This window comes from Eucalyptus grandis, chromosome 2 (genome assembly GCF_016545825.1).
Source record: "Eucalyptus grandis isolate ANBG69807.140 chromosome 2, ASM1654582v1, whole genome shotgun sequence".
NCBI lineage: Eukaryota > Viridiplantae > Streptophyta > Magnoliopsida > Myrtales > Myrtaceae > Eucalyptus > Eucalyptus grandis.
In genome coordinates, this window is record NC_052613.1 from 31,403,204 (window position 1) to 31,430,107 (window position 26,904).

Below are 26,904 nucleotides of genomic sequence, written 5' to 3' on the forward strand. Positions count from 1 at the left end.
TGTAAGTGCAAAAGGATATTTGGACGAAGGGGGAGCGATTCTAATGTAGGTGGTTCACACGCGGGGAAGGAGATTTGTTAAGGGGCACACGTAAGGATGACGATAGGTTCCGACATGAGATCGTTGTTGGTGATGTTCTCAATCAAAATGTCTAAGACTTCTATTACATTGACCCAACAAGCAAATGCACAGTTTACATGGACAAATAGACCCTCTCCCATTTTGAAATTTACAGTAAAATTAGACAAAAAAGATGTCAAAAATTTCTTGGGAAAGTAACTTGGGACCTCTGAACGTGATTAAAAAAAGAAGAAAAAACTCTCTAAGCCTCGTCGAGGCAACTAGGGATAAAATCGATAATTAACTATATAGGTTGGAATTTGTAAGCATCATAAGGGTGATAAATGTAAATTGTCAAATACAATTTCCTAGAATTTTCGTTTTTCAATATTGTGAGCTTTTTGTCAAATCTCAAGTCCCAAAGATAGGAATCGAACTCCCAACCTCCATAAAATTATAAAAAAATCTTAAACTTATTATGCAATGGTCATTTGAGTCCTGGACCTTCTAACAAATTGTCACTTTGATTTTAAGCATTTTAATCATGCCAATTTAGTCATATATCTTTTAACGATTTGCCAAATAATCCTAGATTTTAATGAATTGCCAATTTAATCCTTTCGTCTCTAACACGGTGATCAACTTAGTGTTGGTCATCCTACGCAGTGCAACTGATATGGATGTGGACGACTTTTTAACTTTTTCTTCAAATATTTATTTATTAATTTTTCTTTTTTTCTTTTTTTCTTTTTTTTTCCCTCTTTTAGACGAGGTCAAGTAAGGACCGGTGACTCCTGATGGCCCTAGGCAAAGCCACGAAGTCCTCATAGGCTGGGTACGAGGGCTCACAAGCCTTCATTGTGGTCGATGAAGGCGTTGCGAGTGGGCCATAGCAATGGGGGCAAACCTTGCCCACCGTCGGCGAGGGTTTGTGGCCCTAAAGCCCTCGCCTAGGGGCTAGTGGTGTCGCCAACTCTTAGTCAATGGCTAATGGCTCGTGTGTAAAAAGAGGAGAAAAAAGACAAAAAAAAAAAAAAGATCAATAAAAGATTAATAAAAATTTAGATTTAAAAAAAAAAAATTGTCTACGTTAGTGATATCTAGAAATTGGATAAAATGACTAAATTGATAACTTGTTAAATCATTAAAAAATCTAGAACCGAATTTGCACAATTAAAAGATTTATTATTAAATTAGCCACCACATAATAGATTTAGAGTTTTTGGACAATTATCCAGAGTTAAATTGATAATCAACTCAATTGAAGTATAATTATTTCATATAATTTTTATTAGTGACCAATGTGCTTTCGAGCCATTAACAGTCTGATAAGTAGGCTTTAATTTCGTTCACCAAATGCCCAAGAAGGCTCCTTTTCTTTCTATTCACGCAATTTAGCCGCTGCCCTTTGATCATTCTTCCCACGGAACCCTATTTGGCTACCTAAGCATCCTACGGACTAGACATGTAAAGTGAATAAACTATAGGTGAAGAAAAATTCGATGCATTTGCCAAGCGAAATTAAATCTCGAGAACCATATGCAAGTAGGGCGAGCATCGTTAAGTCAAATAAGTTCATGAGTAATAATGCATGGGTTGGACGTAGATCGGTTCGTTTCTCAGGTCAATATTTTGTATTATGACTAGGTTTTTAATCCTGTTTTCATCTTATATGAAAAAAAGAAATAGAAGTCTTAAAAGATGCTCAATCCTAGATGGCCCAATAAGATATGAAATACTTCAATGATCCCGACAAGGGAAAAATTCGACAATACCAGTCTAATCCAATTTCCCTATGGGTATGATTGAACTTTCGGTTTCAAAAAGAGCCGAAACGATCCCCACCTGCTAGGATTTTGGTTCTTGATCAAGGATCAACCTGAAACCAATTACCCCAGTTCAAACCAAAACAACAATTTCTTTCCACTGTTTCACCTAAAATCCTCGGTCTACTTGTCCCACCAAATCGAAAAAGATTTTTTCCAAAATTATTTGGCAAGAAAAGAAAAAGGGCAACAAAAACAGCATCTCATTCCAATTTCCTAGTCGAGACAATCGCAAAACCTCTCTCGAGCTCGCACGTTGGGAGAATCCGTAATCCGACGTGGCGGATTCCAGGCCACGAGTTCATGCAAACCCTAAAAACCCCTTCAGAAGGAGAGAGAGGAAAAAGAGGGACCGGGGAAAAAAAGGGTCCAAGGAAAGATCTTTTGGCCTCACAAAGATTCCGGGGTGTTCCTGTCGATGCTCTCTCCGCGGTTCTCGAGTAGGCGGTTTTTGTTGCGCCGCTGTTTCGGCTCTGATGGGAATCTGCAAAGCTTGCACGTCCTTGTTTAGCCTGATGATGACAAAAGAAAAAGAAAAGAAAGAAAGAGAAAAGATAAATGTGTTCATCAAAATAACTGATTTCTACTCGGACAGGTTTGGAAAATTATACACGTTTAACATGTAACTGGTTGTATCTATACTCATTTTTTTCTTTTTTTAAATTCTTTCCATGTGCGTGTGGTGATGGATGAATGCTGTTCTGGGCAGTGGATACTCTCCCCTCATGTTTTGATCTCCTTGCAGAGCTGTGCACGTGCATTGCAAGAGACCACCTGGCCGTGCTCAGACTCCCTCCTGCTTGACAATGTGTGGCTTAAAGATTTCGTCCTTTTTTGCAAGAATTACAGATTTAGAGAGAGACTCGAAAACTAAAGGGCGATGGCCATTGGATCTGCTAGATTATGCTGTGGCGAAGTCTCTTTTTCAGCCAAGATTTCATCGACAATGCAACCAAGCAATTGCCGTGCCTACATTAAGGCTTGCATTAGGCCTCCTTATAGGAGTCTACTGGGCACTTGAGGTTTGGTTTTGTTTAGTTGACAGTTTGGCGGTTTAGATGAGAGCTTCGGTCCTCCAAGTTGTAGCTTTCTAACTTATTATCAAGGACAGCTTCTATGCAAATAGTAGGCAAGTGCCAAATACGGGACTAAGTGGCGCAAAAATACTTGTTTGGGCAAAGATACATCATGGATCCGGACAAACCACCTTATCATCAGACGAATGGAATGCTATAAAACTATAGTCTTACCCCCAATGCAGGTTTTCCTTGCTAGCGACAGACAAAAAGGGGTTGGATTTAGCTTTAGGGAAGATGATCCTGCCTCTCTTTTTGTCCTTGCGCATCTTAAATGAGAACCTTTTTCTGCTTTCCAGGGCTGAATTTCATTGCTCCTGAAGTGGACATATGAGGGTTTGATTCATTGGAACCATCCGACTGCCTGTCCTTATTACACGAATAAGCCTACCTCAGATTGAAGACATAAAATATAATTAAAGGGATTGAGACCCCACAAAAGGGAAAAGGTGTCTTCAAATGAAGATCAAAGCGTGATGTAATACTTTATTCAGACGTTTAATTTTCCCTTGTTCTAGCTTTTGGAATTAGAATAGTGAAGTCTTCGTCCTATGTATGCATACAACTCCTCTTGGATAAGTGAACATTTCTTTTTTTTGGATAAGTGAACATTTCTTGGTCTTTACAGAGAGGCATAATGTTTTACCAAGAATCGTTTGAATGAATTGTTGTAATTGTTGAACAAGGTACACATTTCTCCCCATATTGACAACCCTGTTCTCCACAAAAGTATGCACTTTCAATAATGTGGCTACCAATGTGACAACTGTTTGGAGATTTTATTCTTTCAAATATTGTTTTCCTTTCATCAAAATAACATCACTATATTTTTGGCTCACCAATATCCCCAAACTTTTATCAATGACCCAAAAATACCTTCGACTTCTGCCCATAATGATTGTTATAAATCCTACTTGGTGTTGTCTATGCATGTTTTCATGTTGGACTTTTAATGGCCGTTATGGACAAAATTGTGATGGAAGGTGTTTTTGGGTGGTACAAATTTGGGACATTGGTGAGATGGAAAAAAAATTGAGGCATTGATGTCTCACAAGAAAAAAAAAGGATTTGGTGGAATTTCACAAAGAATGATTATAATTCTAAGTAAATTGAAATATGTTACATGATTTTAAACGTATTATTCAACATCCGCTATGAGCTCATGGTGACACTAACTCTGATTTTAAACGTATTATCATTATTCTGTGCTGTCATTTTCTTTATTTAACATGGCAAAAGAATTGAACATTTGTTGATCTAATGAGTCGTTTATGAGACCCCTAACTCTGACAGGGCCGGGAACATGTTCCTTGAAAACCCTTGTCCGCGCCTTCTCCTCCTAAGGTATGTAGGAGAAACAAAATCTTATGACCCTTTTGTCTTTATTTTTGATCTTTCGGGTAGGCTCATGTCTATATTTCACGTGCAATTCGCTGTACAAGAAATAGAAGAAAAAATATGAAAAGATAACTCATTAACGCGGTCTTTAAAAAGCTTCAAACCTCGCCCATCCAAAAGCAAAAGGGCAGGGCACTTTTCTCTTTAGATCTCCCCACATTAAACTAATCTATCAGCTTTTTGACATTGCCTTGATTTGGAGAGAGAGAGGGAGGGAATGGCACTTGAAGCTGTGGTCTTTCCAGATGACCCCTTTAATTATTATAATTGCAAAGAAGTCCAAAGCTTGTTGGGAGAGTGTTGGAGCTTTGACTTTGGTGATCAAGAGCAGTGTGAGAACAGCCATTTCCTTAGTACTCTGGAGATCCAAACAGAAGACCACGAATGTAGTGGGTGGAATGATCAGTCAAATGTATCATCAAAGGCTTTGATCGACCGGCCAAAGCGGTGTCGGTACAAGAGGAGGAAGAACAAAAAAGAGATGGAGAGTCAGAGGATGGCTCACATTGCCACTGAGAGGAATAGAAGAAAGCAGATGAATGAGCACCTCTCTGTTTTGCGTTCTCTCATGCCTGACTCTCATGTCCAAAAGGTAAACAATCTCTCTCTCTCTCTCTCTCTCTCTTCCATTTGCTTGCCAGCGCTTTTTAGGGAAACTTCATGTGGCACAGTCATCACTAACATAAAGTTCACTCATTTAAGTGAAGTCGAGGAAATTGCACATTGCTTTTGGACAATTCACTGGCAGTGGCAGCATAACTCTTTGAATCCAGCATCATTCTACTCTTTTTCTCTAGAGATACTATTACCATATTTTGTAAAGTCAAACAAGCATATTTCTTAAAAGGATGCTTATTCAAAATCAAAATTCAAGTAGACCATCACGTTGGTGAAAGCGACTTTCTTATGCTTTTTCACATTCGATCTCCTTTTACGTTAATTCGACTCGAAGTATTGGCACTGTAAAATTGATCAGGTTGATCAAGCATCAATTATAGGCGGTGCCATCAATTACGTTAAAGAGCTAGAGCAACAATTGCAGCAGCTTGGTGCTCACAAAGAAATGGAAGGACAGAGTTCAAAATGTGAAGATGACATCTCCTCCCCTCCTTTCTCTGAATTCTTCACCTGTCCACAGTACTCGGCAAGCCCGGGTCAAGGCAATGACTCAGTGCCCATGAACGAGTGGACGAGCCTCACTCAGTCTGCAATCGCTGACATTGAAGTGACCATGGTGGAGACCCATGCAAATCTCAAGGTAAGGTCAAAGAGAAGACCCAAACAGCTGTTGAGGTTGGTTTCTGGGTTGCAGAGTGTGGGACTCACTGTGCTACACCTCAATGTCACCACAGCTGAACCCTTCGTTCTCTATTGTCTCACTCTCAAGGTACGATTTCAATTATTTTTTCTTCCTGTTTCTCTACCTTAAGATGTTCTTTCATGTGTCGCTTGATGTGGTGCCAAGTCGGTGCCATGCCAGTGGTAACTTGTCCAAATTTTGTCACGGCGATAAAACCATATGAGCATTTTAGCGGTGTTAGTTACAACAGGCAAGGTGGCGCAAGGGCAAAATTGTACATACATTGAGCATTGGAGGACTCGATGAGAAAGGAAGATAAACAAAAGCAGTAAATAGACGACAGATCTGGAACATGGTTCTTGAGATTTTGGAAGATTCATGATTTGGAATCTGAGGGGTGTGAATTTGAACCTTGAATTTGCAGGTTGAAGATGGTTGCCAGATGACTTCAGGGGATGAAATTGCCGCAGCTGCGAATCAGATTCTAAGCAGCATTCAAGAGTGAGGGTCTCTCTTTGATCCTCAGAACCCTGAAGATGATTCATGCTTTAGTCTCTCTCTCTCTCTCTCTCTCGCTCTCTCTCAATTCAATATTTAGTGAATGATGAGATGAGATGCCGATCTTCTAGAATCTCGGTCTGTACCAAGTTGCAGCAACTGGCAACTGGCAACTGATGTCAATTTGCACACGATTTTCTGTTGTCTCTTGAAGTGTTTCCTATTGGTTGCCGTTTAGAGGAGGCTTGCCCTTCACATGGATATGTCTTTCAACCTATGGAATGTAAATCACGCTATCCTGCAATCATGACCAACACTAATCAATCGCTTTTACAATAAAATCGTAATCTCCAGCAACATCTGCCATCCTAAAGTCCTTCGAAGTTCATGCAGACCATCTTGAATCTTCAACAGACAGGATATGTTGCCATGGCATATTCATGTTTGGCTTATTCTTTGGAACAGCTGACATTCTCTACCTAAAAGCAAGTGAGACTACAGTACCACTTCACTAAATGACGACTTTCCCTATTTCCTTTGAAGAACGGGGAGAGTGGTGAGATTTGAGAGACAGCAGGTTACATCAACTCCTTCAATCAATATGAATTTGAGGATCATAGTTTTGGGCAAATTAGCTTTTCTAACTTAACAATATTCTCTGGAGGACACAAATGGTTGGGTCTGCCTCTGCCCAATTTGCATTCGGAGTAAGCATGTAATGTGCGGATAGTTTGATTCGAGACATGTTCTACAGATAGACAACAGGAAGTGAATATCTTCGTCCAGAGAGAGAGAGAGAGAGAGAGAGAGAGAGAGAGAGAGAGAGAGATCATCTTTAAGTCCAGCTTGATTATTCACCTTTCTTCAACACCCTGTGCCCCAAGTAACCAACCGCTTACAACTTTCTAAGTACTCAGACTTGAAGATAAAATAGATGATCAATTGGCTCGGTTTCCACACATCTCAATGGAACACAATGAGGGGTGTCTTCATTTTATTAAAGAAGCAAAAGCTTTGTAGCAATTACAGATGTAAAACATCTGTGTTTGAACACACAGTGACCATAACCATCAGTATTATAATTGCACATTGTCTTTACGCAGGAGAACTTGAAACACCACATTACTGTCATACATATGGATAGGCATTCCTCATGACCTGATTGCCTTCCGCATCTAGTTTCACAGGTCCCTCCCATTCAATTCCCTCAACACACACAGCAGCAAGGACCATCTGCGGGAAATAAATAAGAATCAGAGAAGTTTTGTTGACCTATTTTACAGAGGTCAGGTTGACAATTCCTAGTAAACTCAAAACAGTTCAAATCTAGAAAGATATGATTTGCACCTGTTTATTCCAGTGATGGTGCAGTATCTTTCTATAATGGGACAATTACAACTCGTTGGAAGTTGGTATAGGCACTCCAGATTCTCCTGTCAGATTTTGTACGCACCCTGTAATCTTCGAGTCACTGGACCTACTTTTCCATCCCCAATTATCCGTCCATCAATCTTGACAACCTGGTAGGCATTATTAAACAGGTATTACTATAGATGTCGAGCAGAAACAATTCTTGGCCATCAAACTTTTAGTAGGATCAGTACCTCAAGACGAAAAATGAAATCCTAGTTAACTGAGTGAATCACAACTTTAAATAAGCAATATCGCAGAATGCACCATGAAGCATAATTACTGTAAATGGATTATTTACAGCTTTTCTGCCACAAATATTTTGCAGCATAAAAACGGTAGCAGTGACTAAATTCACTCCTTATGAACTTTGCTTGTTATACTTTATATTGTCATTATCAAGGTTGCTTAACAAAGCCATCTTCAGTAATCAGACAAATTCACTCAGAAGGGTCAACACTAGGGCTAACTCATCACAACTTACATGAACACAAGTAAAACTGGCTCACCGATGATATCCAACCAATTCATTGCCCAGTCACACAGTATGAATGCTAAGCTCGTTCCACTCAGGTCATTTCCTCAAATTGAGATTGAATGCAACAAGCAGAAACTAAAAGATGGCATAGAGGACAAGTGCTACCAGGTCAGACCCATGAAACAGTCAACGTATCTAAGATGACATACGAGGGACTTCTGCTAGTTGATCCCCAGGATTCAAATTTTATCCGGATAAAGAGCAAATTACATGTAGAAGGCTACCCATGTTGATCAGCTCATAAGAAAACTATTTTCCAAACCTATTATATGAACATAGGGCAGAACAATGTAACAGTAACAGTGCCAAGCACCATCAAAAAGGCATAATGTTCATACTTTATAGACATCCAAACAGCACTTTAGTCACGATTAACCACAGGATTATCAGAGGTATTGGGGACTTACTGGACTGAGTTCTCCCATGGTTCCCGTTGTCCATACCTGCAATTGGTTGCAAGAGTAAGGATGAAAAGCACAAGCTAGAACGATGCAGGAACTTGATTTGTTCAGAAAATAAAAGGAAAAAAAAAGAAGAAGAAGAAGAAAGAAAGAAACAGGGATCTGAAGCCAAGACTATCATTAAGAGGGTTGTAAATGTCATATTACATTAGTTAGAAACTTTGGCACAAAGGCATGAGGTATTTAAGTGGTTCAATCTTAACACTTCAAGCAGTGATATATGTTTTCACATGCTCCAAAATTCCATGCATAGCTTCTAAAATCTTCTGGTTCATCTATCGCAAGTAGGGAGGGCATCTTCCCCAGGCATTTTACACTACACAAACATGTTTCCAAGTGATAAATCTAACATACTTGAATTCAAACGTGTCATGTACCTTATGGTGTTCAAAATTATCATTGACAAGGTATCTCGGCATATTAACAACCCAAGAAATGTTCTCCTAAAAGTGGTGGAGCACATCCTTACTATTTAAGCAATAAAGTCCAATTAAAATTCAAAAAGAGAGATGCAAACCTCATCAGCTGTGTGGAATTCTGATAAGCTAATTCTCCGTTCCTCTAAGATCAGATTCTCCTTAATAACTAGGTCCATGACCTGCAACATCAATAAAGGGCTTGGTATAAATGCTTCAACAAACAAAGCCATCTTTTGGGAATGCAAGGAAACAGAGTCATTTATTCAATATATTCATCAATTTGGGAGGGTTAAATAGAAAGGAAAACATAAAGCTAACCAGAAATGACCTACATGTTGATGCTGAGATCATAAGGGCTCTGCCTGCTTATAATATACCTAATGCAGCATGTAACTTAAGCAGAAAAGGTATTGAGATACTTATGCAAAAGTCTACCCTGAAGCTCTTATCAACAATAGAGTGCATTTACTGGATCACAAATAATCCTGTCAACCATTTCATTAGTTCCAGGATCTTGAAGAGTAAACCAGCTTATAATTCCACAATAAGATGATGATTTATTCACTTCTGCACTTAATTTTTCTTTTACACTTTTCTTTTCTAAGTTTCCACAATTCTGGACCACTCTACAGAACTTTTACCTAAAAAAAGGTTCTTAAGACTTACAGTTGCTCGAGTAATGCCAGGAAGGCAATAATCAGCATGAGGTGTCAAAACACGTCCTTTCTTCACCAAAAACTGCATTACAACAGGAAAAGGGCTTTCCAGTCAGTAACTCATGGTATAAAACAAGCAGAACTGGAGACATTGCCTTTGTTGCTGATGAAAGCAGCTCCATAAATTTTTTAGGACTCTAATAAGCCTTCAGTGTTGCAACCTGAACACCACTTGCTTGCAATAGAATAAGCTTACAATGTTAGTAGCATTGGTTTCTGACACATAACCATCCTTGTCGAGCATGATTGCGTCATCTGCATTTGCATTGTTTCCTTCTACCTGCATCATTTTCACTATTCAAATTGTATCAACATGTCCATCAGAAGAACTAGCACCTGCTTGAGAAACACAGGCTGCACAGAGTTCTTTTATGGGAATAGAGCACGATTGACATGCTCATCAATCCCCACTCTATGGGGCAAAGATTGTCAACAGAAAGAAATGATGACCATATGATATCACCAAAGAAAACCACCCAAGAACATATTCACTGTCAAAGATGAAACTGGTATAGGGTGAAGCATGGACTTCAGGTTCATGGGACAAAGAAGATCAATTTTATTAACGCTACAGAAAAGTTCACCAGGCCATCTTCCAGTAAAAAGTTATCATGTAATGACAATCCAGTTTATGTTGTGAAAAGTAACATTACCTTCGCAAGTATGTTATTCAGAAGATTGTTGTGGTGAATCTTGGAATCCAAGTTCTGAAATAAAAACAGCCGATCAAAATCAATGACAAAGATGAAAGGATGAGAGGTGAAGAACGTGCCATCGTCTTTTTGTTAAATATAACATGTTAACTCACACTTGTCAAATTGGAATTCCTAAATGTACAGCCTACCCTACATCACTATTATGAATTCAACAAAACATTTATGAGGCATCTAAATGCCATCATAACAACACAATCTCGTTAGACTGCTTTCCTGCAAAAGGTTTCTCAGTGGAAGAAGCCTGAACATGAATTAAAGGTAAAGGGAACCGGTGTTCAATGCTTGGTGCACATAAAATTGCTTCTAAAAATGTATTAGAGCATCTTAAATGCATAATGACCACAGTATGACTGAGCATAGTCCACTGAGTGGCACCACCCTCAAGGGATGATGATGATGATGGCAGTGAAGCTGTTTGTGCTTAGGTGATGGTCATTTCTACCAAAAACAGAAATTTTCAGGAGGTGGCAAACAAACTCCTATTAACAGCAGCTGCTTTAGTGCTTACAAGTTGATGGCATTTGTGATGGTACTCTTCATTGGTTGAGGGTAAGGGGGAGGGAGAATATCATCTAAAAGGAAGAAGCCTTGACATTTCAGAGAACGACCTCACCTTCCAAGGGTAGATTTCTTAGGATGATGAGAACTGTGTTTCTTTTAAGTAAATGTGACACTTTCAATTGAACAATTCTCCGTGACATTGCAAAAAAATAAAAAAAAAAAAAGTTTGGACATGCTTCTTTAATAATAGTTTTCTGGGGAAAAAGATACTCATGCTATGCATTTTTGTCACCATTTTAAATTAGCAAATGAATATTAATAAGCTGCAAAATTCGCATAAAACTTTTTTTGTGGGAAGAGACAAAGTTGATGCTCTTATGAACATAAAGACAGGACAATGATCTGATAGAAAGCATTTGAGGCAGATTATCAATACTCTCTTCACAAACAAGGCTTAATAAAAATCGAAACTCTTTTAAGGTTTTACCCAATCCAGTGGTGTAAAAGGAGTTCTGTTACCAGTAACTTTCAAAGGCTCATTCACTGAATTTAAATGGACAATAGAAGAAAACGCATAATTCTTTTGTCATTTCCACTTTCTTGGAAAGTCAACATACAAGAAATAACCTAGGTGTATGATTAGGACCCTAATTGTGGAGATGATTCGTGATCAAGACCCTCAAATCTCATACCAGACTTAGATTTTATATAAAACTGTACCGCAAAAGAATCAGTAGACATTTTAAACCTACTGAATGTTAGATATACAGATATCTCCTACAATCTAATATTACCCTCCAAAAGGAAATAAAGGCACTCCACTCCCTCCAATGACTTAAACAGGAACAAAGTGATAATATTTTACCAATTCTAATAGATGAAAACAATAAACTCAATATCCAAAATAATTCGATATCATTTACTAATGTATCTTACATTAGGCGAGTTGCGTCGTGTTGTGGCTGTTACCAGAGTAATTCCATGTGTATTATCATATACAGGGGTTTCCATTCAGGGAGCACTGAATTATCAGAAAGCAGGAACGCAGCATCAGAATGTATAGAGAGTAGAATAGAAAGGAAAAGGAAAGCAAAATTTAAAAGGCATTAGGGTTTTGCCACAGTGACCAGTATTGAAACCTTTTTCACCTTGCAATCTCTCTTTAGCAAGTCAAACTTGCGAATAAAAAAAAAAAAAAAGCTGCAGTATTATACTAGCATACAGGCCGGAAGCAACAATATAAACAGAAAACAAGAAAACTAGATTAGTACAAAAGAACAAAATGTGCTGCAAATACCAAACTTAGTATGGCTAAAATTTGCTTGTTTGCCTGTGACAAGGTGAGAGTTTTCACTTAGCAGCCTCACAATTAGAAAACAGAGAACTATAAACAGCTAAAGCAATCACCTTAGCCAGAATCAACTTAACAATGGTGAATTGATGGTGAAGATAACAAAAATAGCTTGTGAAAACTTGGAAGCAACCACAGAAAGAGGTGGACCAATGATTATGCTAAAGATATGTGGACAGACAAATGCACAAAGAAATGAGAAAACAACATAACCAGCAATAAGCAGTTCATGCTTGTGTGAAACAACTTCAAATGAAAAACAGCAATTACGCTTTAACTTAAGCAAAAGCATGAGCAGTTGATGTTACCTATTAACGTACAGCCATAAAGATTGAATGCAGGACTCATGCCAGAAGTAACCTGACAAAATCAAAATAATCTGAAAAAGTCAATGCCCTGAAAAGTCAAAAAAAGGTTCATGACATTCAAGATAGACAAGTGAATGTAATTATGAGCAGCAAGGAATATTAGGATGTGAATGCATACACTTGTTCATCCCAATATAAATTTACGTCAATAAGGGTTTCAGACCTCCATTTCATCAGCTAAACAATAACAATGACAACCAGACTGTAGCGTCTGTGCACTTCTTCATGCATGCAGTGCGTGCGTGCGTGCGCACGTGTGACACAGAGAGAGAGAGAGAGAGAGAGAGAGAAAGAACCTTCTTGCCACGCGTTAGAGACAAACGAATGTGTGCATTATCAAACATCCCGTTCGTGATAAGAATCTTGAAGATTGCATCCTTAACCTATAATAGGCATTCAGTTAACATATAAATAGACTAGAAAAATGCGGGCTGATTAATAAAGATAGACCTGTCTCCGTCAACGCTTGTAAACTGGCTTATGTAAGCAAATAAAATCCTCCAAGCAAAATGATAATAGAATTTGCTTGTCCTTCAAATCCTTACCTGTTCACGTGTCGGAACATTGCTAAAAGCCAGAGCTTTGGCTGAGTCAAACAACCTAATATAAGAGCAAGTAAATACATAAATGCAGCTGTTACACATTAAACCATTATCCCTCAAATTGACATTTCTAATTTCTAATTTCACATTTACAAAGACACAGAGCAAGACAGGCACGCATAGAAATTAATGGAGAGACAGAGAAAAAGGGGGGGGGGTGTTGCGTTGACAGACATTAGGGTCCATGACACGCCTTTCATATTGGGAACTCGTTCATTAGCCTGTAGACAGTATAACTAAAGTCTGGTATTCACAAAATGTTATGCGAGAGACTATGAACGGCATCCTTCTCTACTCGTCTAATAACTATTTAGATGTACTTTTTATTGCAAACAACTTAACCAGCAGGAGTATGCGTTGGAAAAATGATTTTCTAGGGATTCTTGTACAGACCTATCCAAGTGTTCTTCAAGTTTAAAAATCTTCCCATCGTAAACTCGAAGACCTTCCCACACTGAATCACCTCCTTGGACTACTGAATCAAAGACAGAAACCTAACATATTTACAATGCAAGCATCAGAACATAGAAAATTTTGTTAAACAAGACAAATTTTTAGCTTACTAACGGCAAATTAACATTCCATATAACCTTTGCACTGTCACGGGGAGGATCTCATCACCAACCCAAGCAAGTAGCTTTTCATTGGCTGGTACTGGAAGCTCAGGGGTGGGCTGTGATGATCTTCGCCTCACTTGGCATTTGAGCAGGTTGTAAAATGGTAAACTTTGCTCCAGCAAGTAATAGAGGGACATCGGGAATTGCTGAAATAATCACAAGTATGATCAGTACAACCTGTCGCAACATGTACAACTAAATATGAAAAAGCTATGAAAAAGACGATGGAGAGGTGTTTCTAGATGGAAAATAAAAAATGAATCGCTGAGCTACATGATTTCTGTCATCCAAATTCTAAAAGGGCCCAAGAGAGCAACCTCAACCATAAGTAATAGCGATTTTTGTTGAAAACCATATATTCTGTAGGATTCTGACTACAAAAGAAGAGAAAAGACTTGGCTGTACACTTTCAGCAAGATAATTTAGTCGCATGCTGGACAGCAATATATGCTGTCTGTTCAAGCCAAAGATTTTGTTCAGGAAGCCACTGTACTTCCAGAAAGAGATCAGAGGCTGATTAATGAAACTTAATGCTTTGCCTTAAGAATGGAATGCAGCAGGTTTACATGGGCTGTCAGTCACCTTCCTTAATACGTATGTTAATTGAGCACAAGATTGTGAAGCACAAGAGAAATAAATGAAACATATTTGCTCTAGAGAATTTAAATAAAAATGGATAAAAAGCCAGACCAAACAAGTTGGAACTGCGATTATGTTTATTGATCCCTGAAGTGATCATATGAGAGATGCAGCTGTTTTCCGGTATCATAAAGAACGAAAATTTAAAAACCCCCAACTGCATACCGAGGGATACTTTTTAGGTGGATCAAAGCCTGTAGACTTGTGTACACTTTTGTACCACCATGGAGCCCATAAGCCATCTATAGCCTTTGGACCAGCTTCCCATCTGAAAATTCTCAGGTTAGTATCTCTTCAAAAGAAAATGGAAATGAAAAATGATGAATTTTCCTAAAATGAATTTTAAGTAAGACTCAAGACTAATTAAGAACAAAAGGTAACTAAATACTATATAATTACACCATCAGCATACTTGAGCATAGCAGCCTGAAAAGGAATATCTAGTTCTTCACAAAGTCTACCCAAAGTAGCCTGCAAAATGAATAGACGACCATTAAGAGGCTATGTAACATAGGCTACAGAAATTCAGATGCCCAACAAATAATTAGAATTTAAGAGGGGAAAGAGGAAAAGCTACAGAATTATGAGAGGAAACATGCAAATTACACTGGAGGGTAATATGTTTAATAAAAAGCAATGCAAAAATCTAGATGGTCCCAGAAAAAAAATGTGCTCAGAATCAATCGCACAATGCAAGGAGTCATCTCAACTCCAGACTGTAATATGAATACCCTGACCTTCTATATCACACCTAATCACTTTATTTCCAATTTCCTTTACATAAGAAAGCCCATAACTCATTATTACAGATATCGATGTCTTTACATTTTACATCCTCAAAGTTTATGACCTAAGACCTGAACAAGGCCAAAGGTACAGTCTAAAATCATGAGTTTGGTTCCTAAGCTGTTGCTTTTACGTGCTTTATTTAAAAGAATGTCTACATGGGATCGATCCAACAATGAAAAAGTGCTTCAATGGCCAAGACAATGATGATATTTATGGGCATATATGCTCAACTCAACAGAAAACATCACACACCCATGCAAGAGACCATAACTTTGTGAACTAGAGTGATCCACCAATCACTGGAAATACATAACATGCAGGGAATGCAATTCATTGTCTATGATTGCACAAGCACAATCCAATAACAAAGTACAGCTACTACCTCAGGATCCTGTTGCAGATCTGCTACATCAATAATTGCTGGGGGATTCCCCAGCTCGCAGAGCTCACTGTATATGGAGACTAACTCTGCCAGGCCTAACTCGAGAAATGATGGAGGGACGACCTTTTCAAAGGATGGCTGACACAATATTTCAAACCAAACAATGTTATGGTTGACAGAGCAACATGTGGAAAAGGTAGATAGACATAACTAATAATTTCACCACATGAAGTTTCAGACCAAACAATGTTATGGCAAACGGATCAACATGTGGAAAAGGCAAACAGACATTTCTAATACCTTCAACTGCATGCATTAACTACACCAATTATCATCAACCAGTATAGCCATTTGACTGATGGGATGGGAAGCAAGGTCAAAAAGATTGTCAATTACATCAATGTGTCAATCTAATTATTTTGGGAAACAGTAGTGACAATAATTGTGGATAATGGAGCCTCAGAAGAACCTGAGTGAGCCAGCAAGAGAATAATAGACAGGCCCAGGGGATGAGGTTCTTATGAGGACGAGAAAGTATGACATAATATGTGTGCATGTGTGAGCATCAAAATAGCAGAAAGACGTCATTCTAGCACAAATTTTGAGAGGGGAAGATTCTTTCGCTGAGCTTTCCATTGATCATTCTCTTTGGCAAAAAAAAAATATAAGGGCTGAAGCATGTGTGTTTGGTTTTAGCCCTTTTTGGTATGCAGGGATACTGCAGGGAGGAATTCACGATCTTACAGGTTTGAGAGCAAAAAGGTCTAGCACAACTTTTTTGAAACCTTACAAAGAAGAGACAAAACCTTATGAGATTATTATTTGCATATTCAAATGAAACATAGAATTTTCCCCGTAAATTCAAAATATTGTGTCTGAAAGTGGTTCCCCATAGTTTTTGTTGAACTTATTCTTCAGGGAACCAGGTGATCAAGGTTGATTGTAAAAGTAACAATTTTTCATAGATAGTACTTGCAAGCATGTCTTATCCCTTTCCTTTTCTCTGAAAAAGATAGGGATTAGAATATATTAGCAGGATCTAAATCTTCTTTGGCAAAGATAATAGAAAGTTGGATCTGCACTTTTCAAGTGGAACACTTGCAAGCTAGCATGTCCCATTAAAGAAATACCAGATTTTTCCGTTTTGTTAATAACATCTTATTCATTTATGGCTTAGAATAGAGCTTTTTCCACATGCCCCAACTATTCCCTGAAGCTCTGTAAATGAGACTTGTACCAATTGAAAAAGATTTTACTCCATCATGGGAGGTATGTGTGACTTGCATTTCATGTGCTCACGACACATGAAGAATATTCATGAGGTACTTTACCAATATATCCATCGGATTACGAATCAATATGAAATGCTTTCCTTTCTTCATCAGATCATTTCCAATACCAGGCACCCGTTGCTTTGCAATATGCTGTTGAAATAAGACAAACAGGAAAAGTCAAAACATTGGTCCAAATCTAAATGAATTGGTCCCATGATTATGACATGTTTGACTGTTTTTTTTAATTGATTAAAACTTGAAAACATATCAGTTATTTCTCAATCTTCCTTTCTCAAATAATTAGGTAAGAGACCAAAATTAGGAAGTACAATGAGACGGAAAAAGTACATCAATCTCAAGCCAGAAGAACCACACTAAGCAAAAGCATAATCTGCACTATGGATCTTGTAAGGCAACAATGAACAAGATCACATGTCGCATTTCCACTATTCTATCTCAAAAAAGTTTATGTTCATATAGCATTAGCTCGAAGTACTAAAGAGTGAAGACCATATAAATTGAAAACATGACTTATCCTGCATGTTGGCATGTGAACTTATACCTTACAGTAACGGTATCTCTTGCTCCCAGGACCATATATGATATCTTTTACAACTTTGTTGCCATCAGACTCCTGTTCAATTTAAATGCTTGAGATTGTCAATTGAAAACACGAGTAATGAAAACAATATCACTCAAGTAAAAAGCATGCGAGTTGAAAATTTTCAGAAGAGAATGCAGTGACAGCAACTTAATTAGAGAACAGGTAATGTTAGTAGCAAAACCATAAATGGTTCTCTATAACTTGAGTTAAAAGTACTTAAAAGTCTAACACCCCTCTCTCTCATGATAGAGCAATCTAGTCAACTAGGGAGAATTCTTCAGTGAATTATCATTTCAATGAAACAGTAACAGGCAGAACATCCAGCCAGTATGGGTTTCATTAGCTTATTATGAGAACAGCACATATCATCATGATAAAGAAAGGATCAACATAAGCCATAGGCTATTTGACACAATCAACATGATGGTTATGTCAAATTCACCAAGAACAAGTAGAGAACAATATCAAGCTTCAGTAACATATCTATGGCAACACTTGAGAACTGTGCCAGTGTTATACTACTTCATTGAACATACCATTTTGGACAGAAGATCCTCCCGGTAAGGCCTATCTGCACCTGTCACCCGAAGGAAATTTGCATAAAGAGGTTCATCAAGCACTTCCATGTCATCCCTCTGAGAACAAGCACATGTATTTAAGCAAGTTAGTGGAGAAGCAATTAGGCAACAGCATTCTGACCCATAATGACCATATACATAGCAGGATAGTTCTTCCTTAGTGGATTTGTTCTCCACTTCTGTAATAACAGAAAAGCAGGAACAGAAGATCACACCCAAAGCTAAGACACTCCAAAACTTCTAATTACTTTCCTTTAAATCGCAAAACCTTTCATGTAAAAGTGCTTAGAATAAAAGTTTTGCTCCACCACATTTCTCCGAATGAACAAAAAACTATTTTACCACACAACAATCACATACACAGGAGATTCATCTAACAAAAATATGTAATTTTCAAGTTATAATGTCAACCTCCATCTAAAAGCTGCAGCTGTATCTTCTGAAATCATCTTAGAGATTACTTTAAGATGTAAACTAGGAAGCATACTCTTCTCCTGACTCTGATTATGATAGCATCCATATATCTTCCAGCAAAAGAACTAATCAAAATGCTAATGCTGGCTAAAATGAATGTTGCCCTTTCCAGAACCTCAATGAAAAACGTCGATGTTCATCAATTTAATAAAGATCAGGCCAAAAGAAATGACTGCTAAGACAACATTCAGACCTAAATTTAAAGTGGACACCATTCAAACCTAAACCACTCCCTCGAGATGTAAGCACCCGCATCAACTTAAGAGATACACTGCTATATCGCAGTCAATAACAAATGCTCGAAGACAAACTGAGAAGCAGGTCCTATGCAAGCCTTCTTCTGTTCTTTATTATGACAACTCTCTTAAAATTATTAAAACTGATTATCGATTTTCATGGTGTAATGGCTCTACTCCAATGAACTCGACTGCCAGCACGACAGCTACCGACACCTTGTACATACAGCAATATATAACACACGTGTGAGTGTTTACCCATATTTGTGAGCCAGTCCCACTGAATCTCCAAGCTATATGTCGGATTCATCATCCATCATAAAAACCTTACATTTTGTACCTAAGGCTCAATTTGTTTCATAGAAAATGAATATCACTTCTATAGCTTAAAATAATTAGTCAACACAAAATGTTTTAATTAAAATATGTCTAAATATTTTGCCAACGATGAAAATATTATTCCTTTCGTTCCTTTTTGTAAGTGATAAAAGCATCACTTTTAGAAAAATGTACTTCAAATGTGTTTATAAAGAAAACTATGCAAAAACATAGATACCTACAGCCACTCAAACACCAGGCGATTGAATTAAAAGCAATTAAAAGCAAAAGATAAAAAAAAAAAAATTGATGCTACAGCTCTGAGAGCACAGAAATGACCATACAGACAGAGGACCGCATCAAACGCAAAACCGTCACCGACAAAACACGCGAAGGAATGACACACACAGACACCATTTCCGCAGCCAACTGCCGACGCCACGCGAGATGTGCAACGTTCGAACGATCGATCAACCGACGAGTAATCAATATCTCAGCCCAAAAGAACAACGTTCCAGCTCGCGCACGAGTGACCCGACAACAGTGACCCCCAACAACAACAACAACAACAACAGAGCACGGCGCTTTACGAAGGTAGGAGCAAAAACAGAGGGAGAGGCGAAGGACCCACCTGAGCGAAGGAGTACATGAGGCTGGTGCTGAGCGACCTGGGAGCAGACCACGAATGGATCACCACGGGCTCCATTTCCCGACAATGGTGTCGATCCTTTGCGGGTGCAAGAGCGTGTACGGTGAGTATGAATTATGACAGAGAGAGAGAGATAGAGAAGTTGAAGAGATGACGACGGTGGGTGTGACGGTGGTGACAAGAGGACAAGAGGACAGTGCGATCGGGATCGGGCGACGCCTCGTTGACTGTACGAGGATGAAGGCTGCTGCTGATTGATTGCCTTCGCTCCTGTGTCTTCGGTTCTTTTGTCGTGTAGGAGTTCAGTCCATTTATGGTAAAATTCGTGTCTTAAAGGAAAGGAAAATCAAAGATAAGAACATTTTTCATTTTACCACTAAACTCAAAAATTTCCAGTTAATAACTTATTTCTAATCACTACTTAACATTTTTTATTTTTTCAGAATATACCGTTCACATTTCTTCTTCTTCTTCTTTTTCTTATATCAAATGCCCACCGGTTTTGAATAAAAGGACAAAATTTCTCTCAAGGTCCCAAGTTTACTACTTTCCTTTTGTTTTTAGTTTTTTTTAGCTTCTCCATAGAATTGAGTTATTTCTCTTAAGGCCCCATTTTTTTTTTTTTTTTTATAAAGAAGACAACATTCTCATGTATATCAAAGGCATTATAATATATATATATATATATATATATATATATATAATTTTAAATTGTTAGGTTTTACTTCCATAAAAATTAGTTGGGTCTAAATCCAATCAATTTTTAACAAAAAGATAAAGTTTCCCTCAAAGCCCCAAATTTATTTACTTTCTTTTTCTTTTTATTTTTTTCTGCTTCTCTATAGGATTTAGTTACCAAAAAGATAAAATCCCCATGTACATATTAAAAGGCACTAGATTTTTTTTTTAACTGTCAGATTTACTTCCATAAAAATCAGTCCATTTTTACCATAAAGACAAAATTTCCCTCACTATATATTTCCCTTTTATTTTTGGCCTTTCTGCTTTTATGTAGGATTTAGTTACCAAAAAGACAAAAATCCCACATATATTTAAAGGTGCTACATTTTTTAATTGTTAGATTTTACTTCCATAAAAATTAGTTTCATCAAAAAGAGAAATTTCTTAAAAACCTCGTTCTTTCCTATGTAGCCCATCAAATTAATGGATCAATTGTCTAGTAGAATCTCGGAATAACTTTAACATAGACAAGTTTTTAGCATGATCATTTATTTGTAATTTTCACTTTTGTTGTGCATATCACCATCAAATCCCTTCTTATTTGTGTTCTTATATATATAATCAGATAAATCAAAAAAAAAAATTTCCTTTGAAGATTTCCAAAATAAAATCATAATTACTTTCTCTAGCATGAAACTTTAAAGATGAAATTAAATGAGCAAAACACTGCATAAAATAACAATATTTTTGCAAAAAAAATGCCAATGAAATCTCATTAGTTTTTATTGACAAAAATTAACATCATCTAGAAAGTGTTTATGAAAAGATATCAAGATATCTTATTGTGCATAATATTTTAGTGTATTCTTAGATATTTTCATAACATCTTATATGCTTTGTGTAAAAATATCTCACTAATAGTAAGGATTAATATATTCTGTAAATATATATTTTAGGCTAATGAAATTAAAAATAAAAAATCCACCAAGAAAGTGAGCTTTTCAGGTAAAAAAAGATAAGAATTGATAACTTAAGAGTAATAATGAAAAACAGACTCTTAAGTTTTTTTTTTTTTTACTATATTAAAGAATCTGTCTTTTTTCTTACTATTGGTAAAATACGTTTACATGAAATTTGTAAAACGCTGTAGAAATATTTATGAATATACTAAAAAAGTTCTTTAACACACCAAAAACAAAAATGTATGAAATACTTAATTATGACCACTATATCCTACAGAGAGAGAGAGAGAGAGAGAGAGAGAGAGAGAGAGAGAGAGAGAGAGAGGCCATCACTTTGCAATTGAATGATTTAGGTCTATTTTGTCTTTCTAGTGTAAATGAGTTGGATTTTGTTAAAATACATGTATGAGTTATATTAAAAAGTCTAACATTAGAGAATTAATGTGGTGTTGAGTAGTTAATTTATTCTAGTTGGCTTATAACCTATTAACTTGAGTTTTGAGTGCAAATGAGTCCAACTGGATATTGACTAGCTTGGATTTGGATTTTCTTTTGGCGATCTCCCTAATAAAGATATAAGACTTCTATTGCGCACTCTCAATAAGTGATATCAGAATCAATGATTGCTCAGTGACCCACTTCCAATATATACAAGTGTTTGGTGATATTTAAGGAGGAATCTAGTGACTAATGTGATTTATGAGTAGGTGAGTGTTGTTGCATAACAACATGAGGTCGATCTAATGGCAGACTTCATGGTCTGATTTGAAAAAAAGACCAAGGATGAAGTTGGGTTGGGTGTGTCGGCGAGCCACTCCCAATCCAATATATATAAGTGTTTAGTGATATCTTAAGGAGGAATCTAGTGACTAATGTGACTTTTGAGTAGGTGAGCATTGTCGCATAACAACTGTGGCCGATCCAATGATAGACTTCATGATCCAGTCCAAAAAAAAAAAAAAAAGACCAAGGATGAAGGTCTTGTTTGGTTCAACTTTCCCAAGGGGCTTTGGGGGCCCAAAGCCCCTTGGGGAATTTTTTTTGCATTTGGCAAATATTTTCGAAAGCTCATTTGCTAAATATGAGCATTCCCAATGCTGAAAACTGATTACATTTTGGAGATGCAATTTTCACTGTTCACTACGTCACTATTCATCTTCTTCTTCCTCAACCGAGAGTCGAGCTTCTTGGTAGCCGCCGCCATCGCCGCCCGAGGGTCGTGCATCCCCGATGACCATCGCCTGGTTTGCGCACGCTAGGCGATGCCGCTTGAGATCACTACCTCAAGTCGCTAGATCTAGCGGTTCGGCGCCTAGATTTGGCCTCCACGACCTTAGGTTGCTAGATCTAGCGATTCGGATGCTAGATTTGGCCATCTAATGGCTATATTTGGCCTTTGCGACCCCAAACGACGGTGTCACCTGAGGTCACCGTCACCTAAGGTCGGGCCCCTAGGTGGTGTCGCCTGAGGTCGCGACCTCAGGCGGCCAAATTTGGCTTTCTGGCAGTTGGCTGGTGATAGTTGGCCGCCGACCATCGGATTTTTTCAGATTAAAAAATAAAAAATAGTAAAAGCCCATTACAAACCACGGGTTTTGCTAAACAATGTAACATTTTGGAAAACCCATTTACCTAGAAAAATATTTACACTATCCCAAGGGCATTTTCCCAAAATCGAACTAAATGAGCCCGAAGTTGGGTTGGGCGTGTTGGAGATTTAAGGTGTAGTGTTAAGCAGTAAAGATGTGAGCACATCTGCCTAAGCTTGATAAGGGAAATTGGCCCTTCACCATCGCGGCCAATGCCGAAGGAACAAAGCAACCTCCCCGTTGCTCCACCCTCGTTCTGTTTTTCTTGTTCCGTTTCCTTCTTTCACTAGATTCGTTTGATCTTATTTTGAGATTTTTTGTTCATGTGATTTTTACTTTCATTTCATTTCATGTTGTGGGGGTTGGCAGCTTAACAGTCACAGGTTTTCCTTACAACATGAGCAGAAAGACCAATATGAAATAAATAAATAAATAAAATAGTGAGAGGACCCAATCGAAAAAATTAAAATTCAGGGCCGCTATTCAATACATTTCCCAAAAGTTAAGGGCCAGAAATGGACGGACTGCCGTAACACGAACTTCTCTCCTTAAACCCTTCGAAAGCCCTGCAACTCCGACGCCGAGCGGCGAGCGTTCGTGCGTGCTCGCGACATCTTCAAGATCGAGCAATGTCTCTGATCTGAGATCGAACTAGGAAGACGACCCGAAAATGGCGTACCGAGCACCGCACGCGTTTCGCGCTCTTCTCAGGACCTCGCATGACCGAGGACTTTCGCAGCTGTGAGTCGCTTCTTCTCGATCTGTCTCGCGCTTTTTCGCTTGATTCTCGACGAAACGATGCGGAAGACTGTTTATTGAACTGGGTCGTTTCTCCTTTGGCGAAAGAATTGGATGGTTTTATTTGGGTTTCCATGCGCGAGAATGGGTTTTCTTCGAGAACGAGCAAAATCGAGTCTTTTTGTATTTACTGAAAGAACGGCGTCCTTCTTTGTACACGTCTTAGCTGAGAATGAGGCACCTGTTCACTTTTTGTGGGCTGCAGTAGGACTGTTGTGAGGTGGTGTTTGGAATTGGGGATTGGCAATTGTATTGAAGTAATTCGTTATCTCGATTGTGGAAGTTGGCCCTGTAGTTTTTAGTTGTTAACTTAGTGCTTTCTCTGTCGCAGGCTTGGGAGTTCAAGGTGCTATTCACGCGTGATTCCAAATGGTAGTTTCTATTTCTTCCGGTGATCTATTCTATTTATTCTTTTTGTTAATGTTGTGGTTTTTACATTGCTCAATAGCAGCGTGAAGAATGGGTTTATATGCCACGTCGGATAGATAAAACCTGTGAGCAGTTTGTTGGGCACGCAATAGTCTTTCTAAATAGATTGTCCTGGAGGTTGCACAGTACTCATCTTTAGATGCATTGCCAGCCGATGAGACTGTAAATAGTGAATCTCAGTGTTTATACATTCTAGTTGAGAGTACATCTGAATGCATGATGCATCTCAACTTTGAATTTTTCTCCTCCAGTTATGAAAATGAGTGCCTTCTTTTATCCTTTTTAATAATGTGATTTTGGCTGACATGCTCTAGTGATTGTCCTCTGTAATTATAGTTCCTGAGTTTAATTGCCGGGGTATTTCGTCTTTCTCACACAAGGGACAGAGTACTTTTGTTTTGACTCGTGCAAGTGCCTTGACTCTTCAGGAAAAAAAGGTAACTCCTGGAAGCTAAGCTTATATGTCCATTGGTCACAGATACTATTTTGGTTCTGATTTATTCCTTTCGGAGCTGATTTGTCTGATATTTTCACATGGAGACGTTATTCACGAGATCTATTGTCTTGTCTTTAGAATGCCGAGTTCTTAATATTCTCGAATTGGGCAAGGTTTATGACAACACAAGTAAAAGCTCCTCCACAAGCTCGACAGATGGTATGTTTGCCTTTTTCACTACTCTGGCAGCACAGCGTTTCTTTTGCGCGCTTAGCAGCACAAAATATAATTGCTTAGTAAAATGTTTAATCATGGTTTACAACCTCGTGTAACTTGTAATGAATTTCTTCTCAGTATCCAAACCCTACAATATGATAAATTTAAATGAAAGGCAACACTACAAACAATATGGGAATAGCCCTCTTTCACATAAAAAATAAATAATTAAATCACTTTTATTAAACTTCTCATGGAAAGAGCTTGATGGGCAATTAGGAGTTCTTATGTCAGGAAAAGTGTATCCAACTTTCTGAATGGAATCAGTAGAACTCCATGCTTCTCTGAGAAAGTGTCATATTATGAATTGTTATTGCATTGTCTGGTATGCAGGGTGCTTTTCAGGTGACCATGTTGAGTCCGGGGATTGTCTATGAACCATATGCCCCACGAGTACCGATTCCATTCTGGAAGAGGTAGGTTTTTTGAAGGTCTTGTTTTTTAGTTGAACTTGGCTGAGCAAATCGAATCTTGTTCAGATGGTTATTTTGAGCTGTACCGTAAATCATATTTATGGAAGAGCGTCGCATTTTGAATCTCTTTGTTTTTTAAAATTATAATTTCAAATGTTTAAGCTTTAAACAAGAATGCTTTGTCAGGTGATTAGTTGGTGTTACTAGGTAAAAGGACATAAAAGATAATATTTTTGCTGCTTTCATATGGCTATGGTCGTCTGGCAGATACTTTTGCCTTTCTATGCAGATTTTGATTTATTGTCTCTCAGATGGTTCACTCGAAGTGGTTGGACGAGAACCAAAGAGGATATCATCTTAGAGGTGATTTTTTGTATGGCACTCATATATACTTCTCACTGCTTTTCATTTGATACACTCTGACCCAGATCAAAATTTTATTTTATTTTATTTTTCTGATTTTTCATCCTAAAGCTTAAAAGTGCATATGCCATCGCTAAGCTAAGGAAGTTCGGATACTCAAAAAAGGAGTTCTATGAGGAGGCCATAAAGTTGTATAAGGAGGTATCTTCTCTTAATTATGTAATTTGTCTGAAAACTGAATTTCTGCAGCTCATTACTTTGACTAAAGTCCCTATAAGTTGAAAATGGGCCGGTATACACAATTGCTGGTCAATGTTTATGCGTACCAAGATATGAGTCATTATGCTAACAGTTATGAGGTTCTCGAGTTGATTTGCTAATCCATCGTGTGTTTGTTAGAATTTCTAGACTTCATGTATCAAATTTGACTTTTTTCCTGGATTTGCAATCTTATCTTTCCTTTTTCTCCAGATAAATTTTCTGTTAGCCCACGGTGATAAAAAGTCGTTGAGGAAGCCAGTTACAGAGAAGATGTACTCTGTATGTTTCTGGTCTCCAATCTCCATACCCTCTCTATGCTGATTGTCTCATTTAGTTCAATCTTTTCTTGTGATATTCTGTCTTTATGAAGTACAATGCCTTATCTGGAACATCATTGTTCTTTGTTTGACAGACTCTGAAAAATGACATTAAGATGAGGGAATCCATGTGGAGTAAGGTTTATTGGGAAATGATTGAACCAGTTGTGAAGATACGAACTTTGCGAGCTAGGCTGGCAAGTATTCAGCATTCACTTATTGAATTCAATCTTACTTATGCCCAAATTTGTAAGATACTGTTATTTCTGTATGTATTTGAGCAGTCTTGTGAACATTGAGAATATATGTAAGCACTCAAAAATAAATTCCAGTACAATGTTGACGTATTATGAATTGTGAGGTATATGCGTGGTAAAGCTGGTCCACTGGCTGTTTCATTATTCAATGAGACTGAAGTGTCCATGCAAATGGTTGCAGCAGAGGAGGAATCAGCCCTAGTTGGCTCTGCCCAAAAAAAAAATAAAAATAAAAATAAAGAAAAAAGAACCAGCAATAGATGACTCATTGCTTGGCAAGTTATTTATTGGATCTCTTGGTGAAGTTCCAACCACTTTTATG

General features: G+C 37.8%; 3 protein-coding genes across 7 annotated transcripts in view; 2 read left to right on the forward strand and 1 right to left on the reverse strand.

The window, feature by feature from the left end:
• LOC104432342 (39S ribosomal protein L45, mitochondrial) overlaps positions 1 to 26,904 on the forward strand; it is a 54,639-nt gene that overhangs the window by 25,227 nt on the left and 2,508 nt on the right. The window contains exons 1-9 of one of the 4 annotated variants that reach the window (XR_723182.3): positions 23,553 to 23,773; positions 24,162 to 24,202; positions 24,596 to 24,696; positions 24,834 to 24,914; positions 25,305 to 25,387; positions 25,696 to 25,747; positions 25,859 to 25,948; positions 26,219 to 26,287; positions 26,421 to 26,522. Coding sequence is in view for 3 of the 4 variants with exons in the window: in XM_010044803.2 (XP_010043105.2) it covers positions 23,703 to 23,773; positions 24,162 to 24,202; positions 24,596 to 24,696; positions 24,834 to 24,914; positions 25,305 to 25,387; positions 25,696 to 25,747; positions 25,859 to 25,948; positions 26,219 to 26,287; positions 26,421 to 26,522 (690 nt within the window). In the remaining variant the exon portion in view is untranslated. Of the gene's footprint in view, positions 1 to 23,552; positions 23,774 to 24,161; positions 24,203 to 24,595; positions 24,697 to 24,833; positions 24,915 to 25,304; positions 25,388 to 25,695; positions 25,748 to 25,858; positions 25,949 to 26,218; positions 26,288 to 26,420; positions 26,523 to 26,904 lie in introns of those variants that run through there. The other 3 variants (XM_010044803.2, XM_010044804.3, XM_039307514.1) reach the window with 3 other exon arrangements.
• Positions 4,529 to 6,499, forward strand: LOC120290878 (transcription factor bHLH96-like). 2 transcript variants are annotated; one of them, XM_039307515.1, is made up of 3 exons: positions 4,529 to 4,952; positions 5,313 to 5,747; positions 6,085 to 6,499. In XM_039307515.1, the coding sequence occupies exons 1-3, from the start codon at positions 4,578 to 4,580 to the stop codon at positions 6,163 to 6,165; spliced, it is 891 nt and encodes a 296-aa protein (XP_039163449.1). In that variant the 5' UTR covers positions 4,529 to 4,577; the 3' UTR covers positions 6,166 to 6,499. The 2 variants fall into 2 exon arrangements, with proteins under 2 accessions (XP_039163449.1, XP_039163450.1); XM_039307516.1 differs by having other exon boundaries at positions 4,537 to 4,952; positions 5,337 to 5,747.
• LOC120290876 (branched-chain-amino-acid aminotransferase-like protein 1) lies at positions 7,509 to 20,087 on the reverse strand. The gene is given in 22 exon segments (XM_039307513.1): positions 7,509 to 7,600; positions 7,603 to 7,678; positions 8,514 to 8,549; positions 9,085 to 9,165; positions 9,653 to 9,724; positions 9,899 to 9,982; positions 10,356 to 10,409; positions 11,856 to 11,923; positions 11,926 to 11,940; positions 12,579 to 12,630; positions 12,935 to 13,021; positions 13,184 to 13,238; positions 13,634 to 13,734; positions 13,831 to 13,847; positions 13,850 to 14,003; positions 14,662 to 14,764; positions 14,909 to 14,967; positions 15,668 to 15,805; positions 16,999 to 17,091; positions 17,504 to 17,575; positions 18,082 to 18,180; positions 19,783 to 20,087. Coding segments are annotated over 22 exon segments (1,641 nt in total). The 5' UTR covers positions 19,858 to 20,087; the 3' UTR covers positions 7,509 to 7,550.

Excerpts from the sequence above, each read along its gene's own strand:
- LOC120290878 (XM_039307515.1), top strand. The coding sequence starts at position 4,578 with ATGGCACTTGAAGCTGTGGTCTTTCCAGATGACCCCTTTAATTATTAT. Across the intron at positions 4,953-5,312 it reads CTGACTCTCATGTCCAAAAG|TATTGGCACTGTAAAATTGA; the intron begins GTAAACAATCTC and ends TTCGACTCGAAG. Across the intron at positions 5,748-6,084 it reads TCTATTGTCTCACTCTCAAG|GTTGAAGATGGTTGCCAGAT; the intron begins GTACGATTTCAA and ends TTGAATTTGCAG.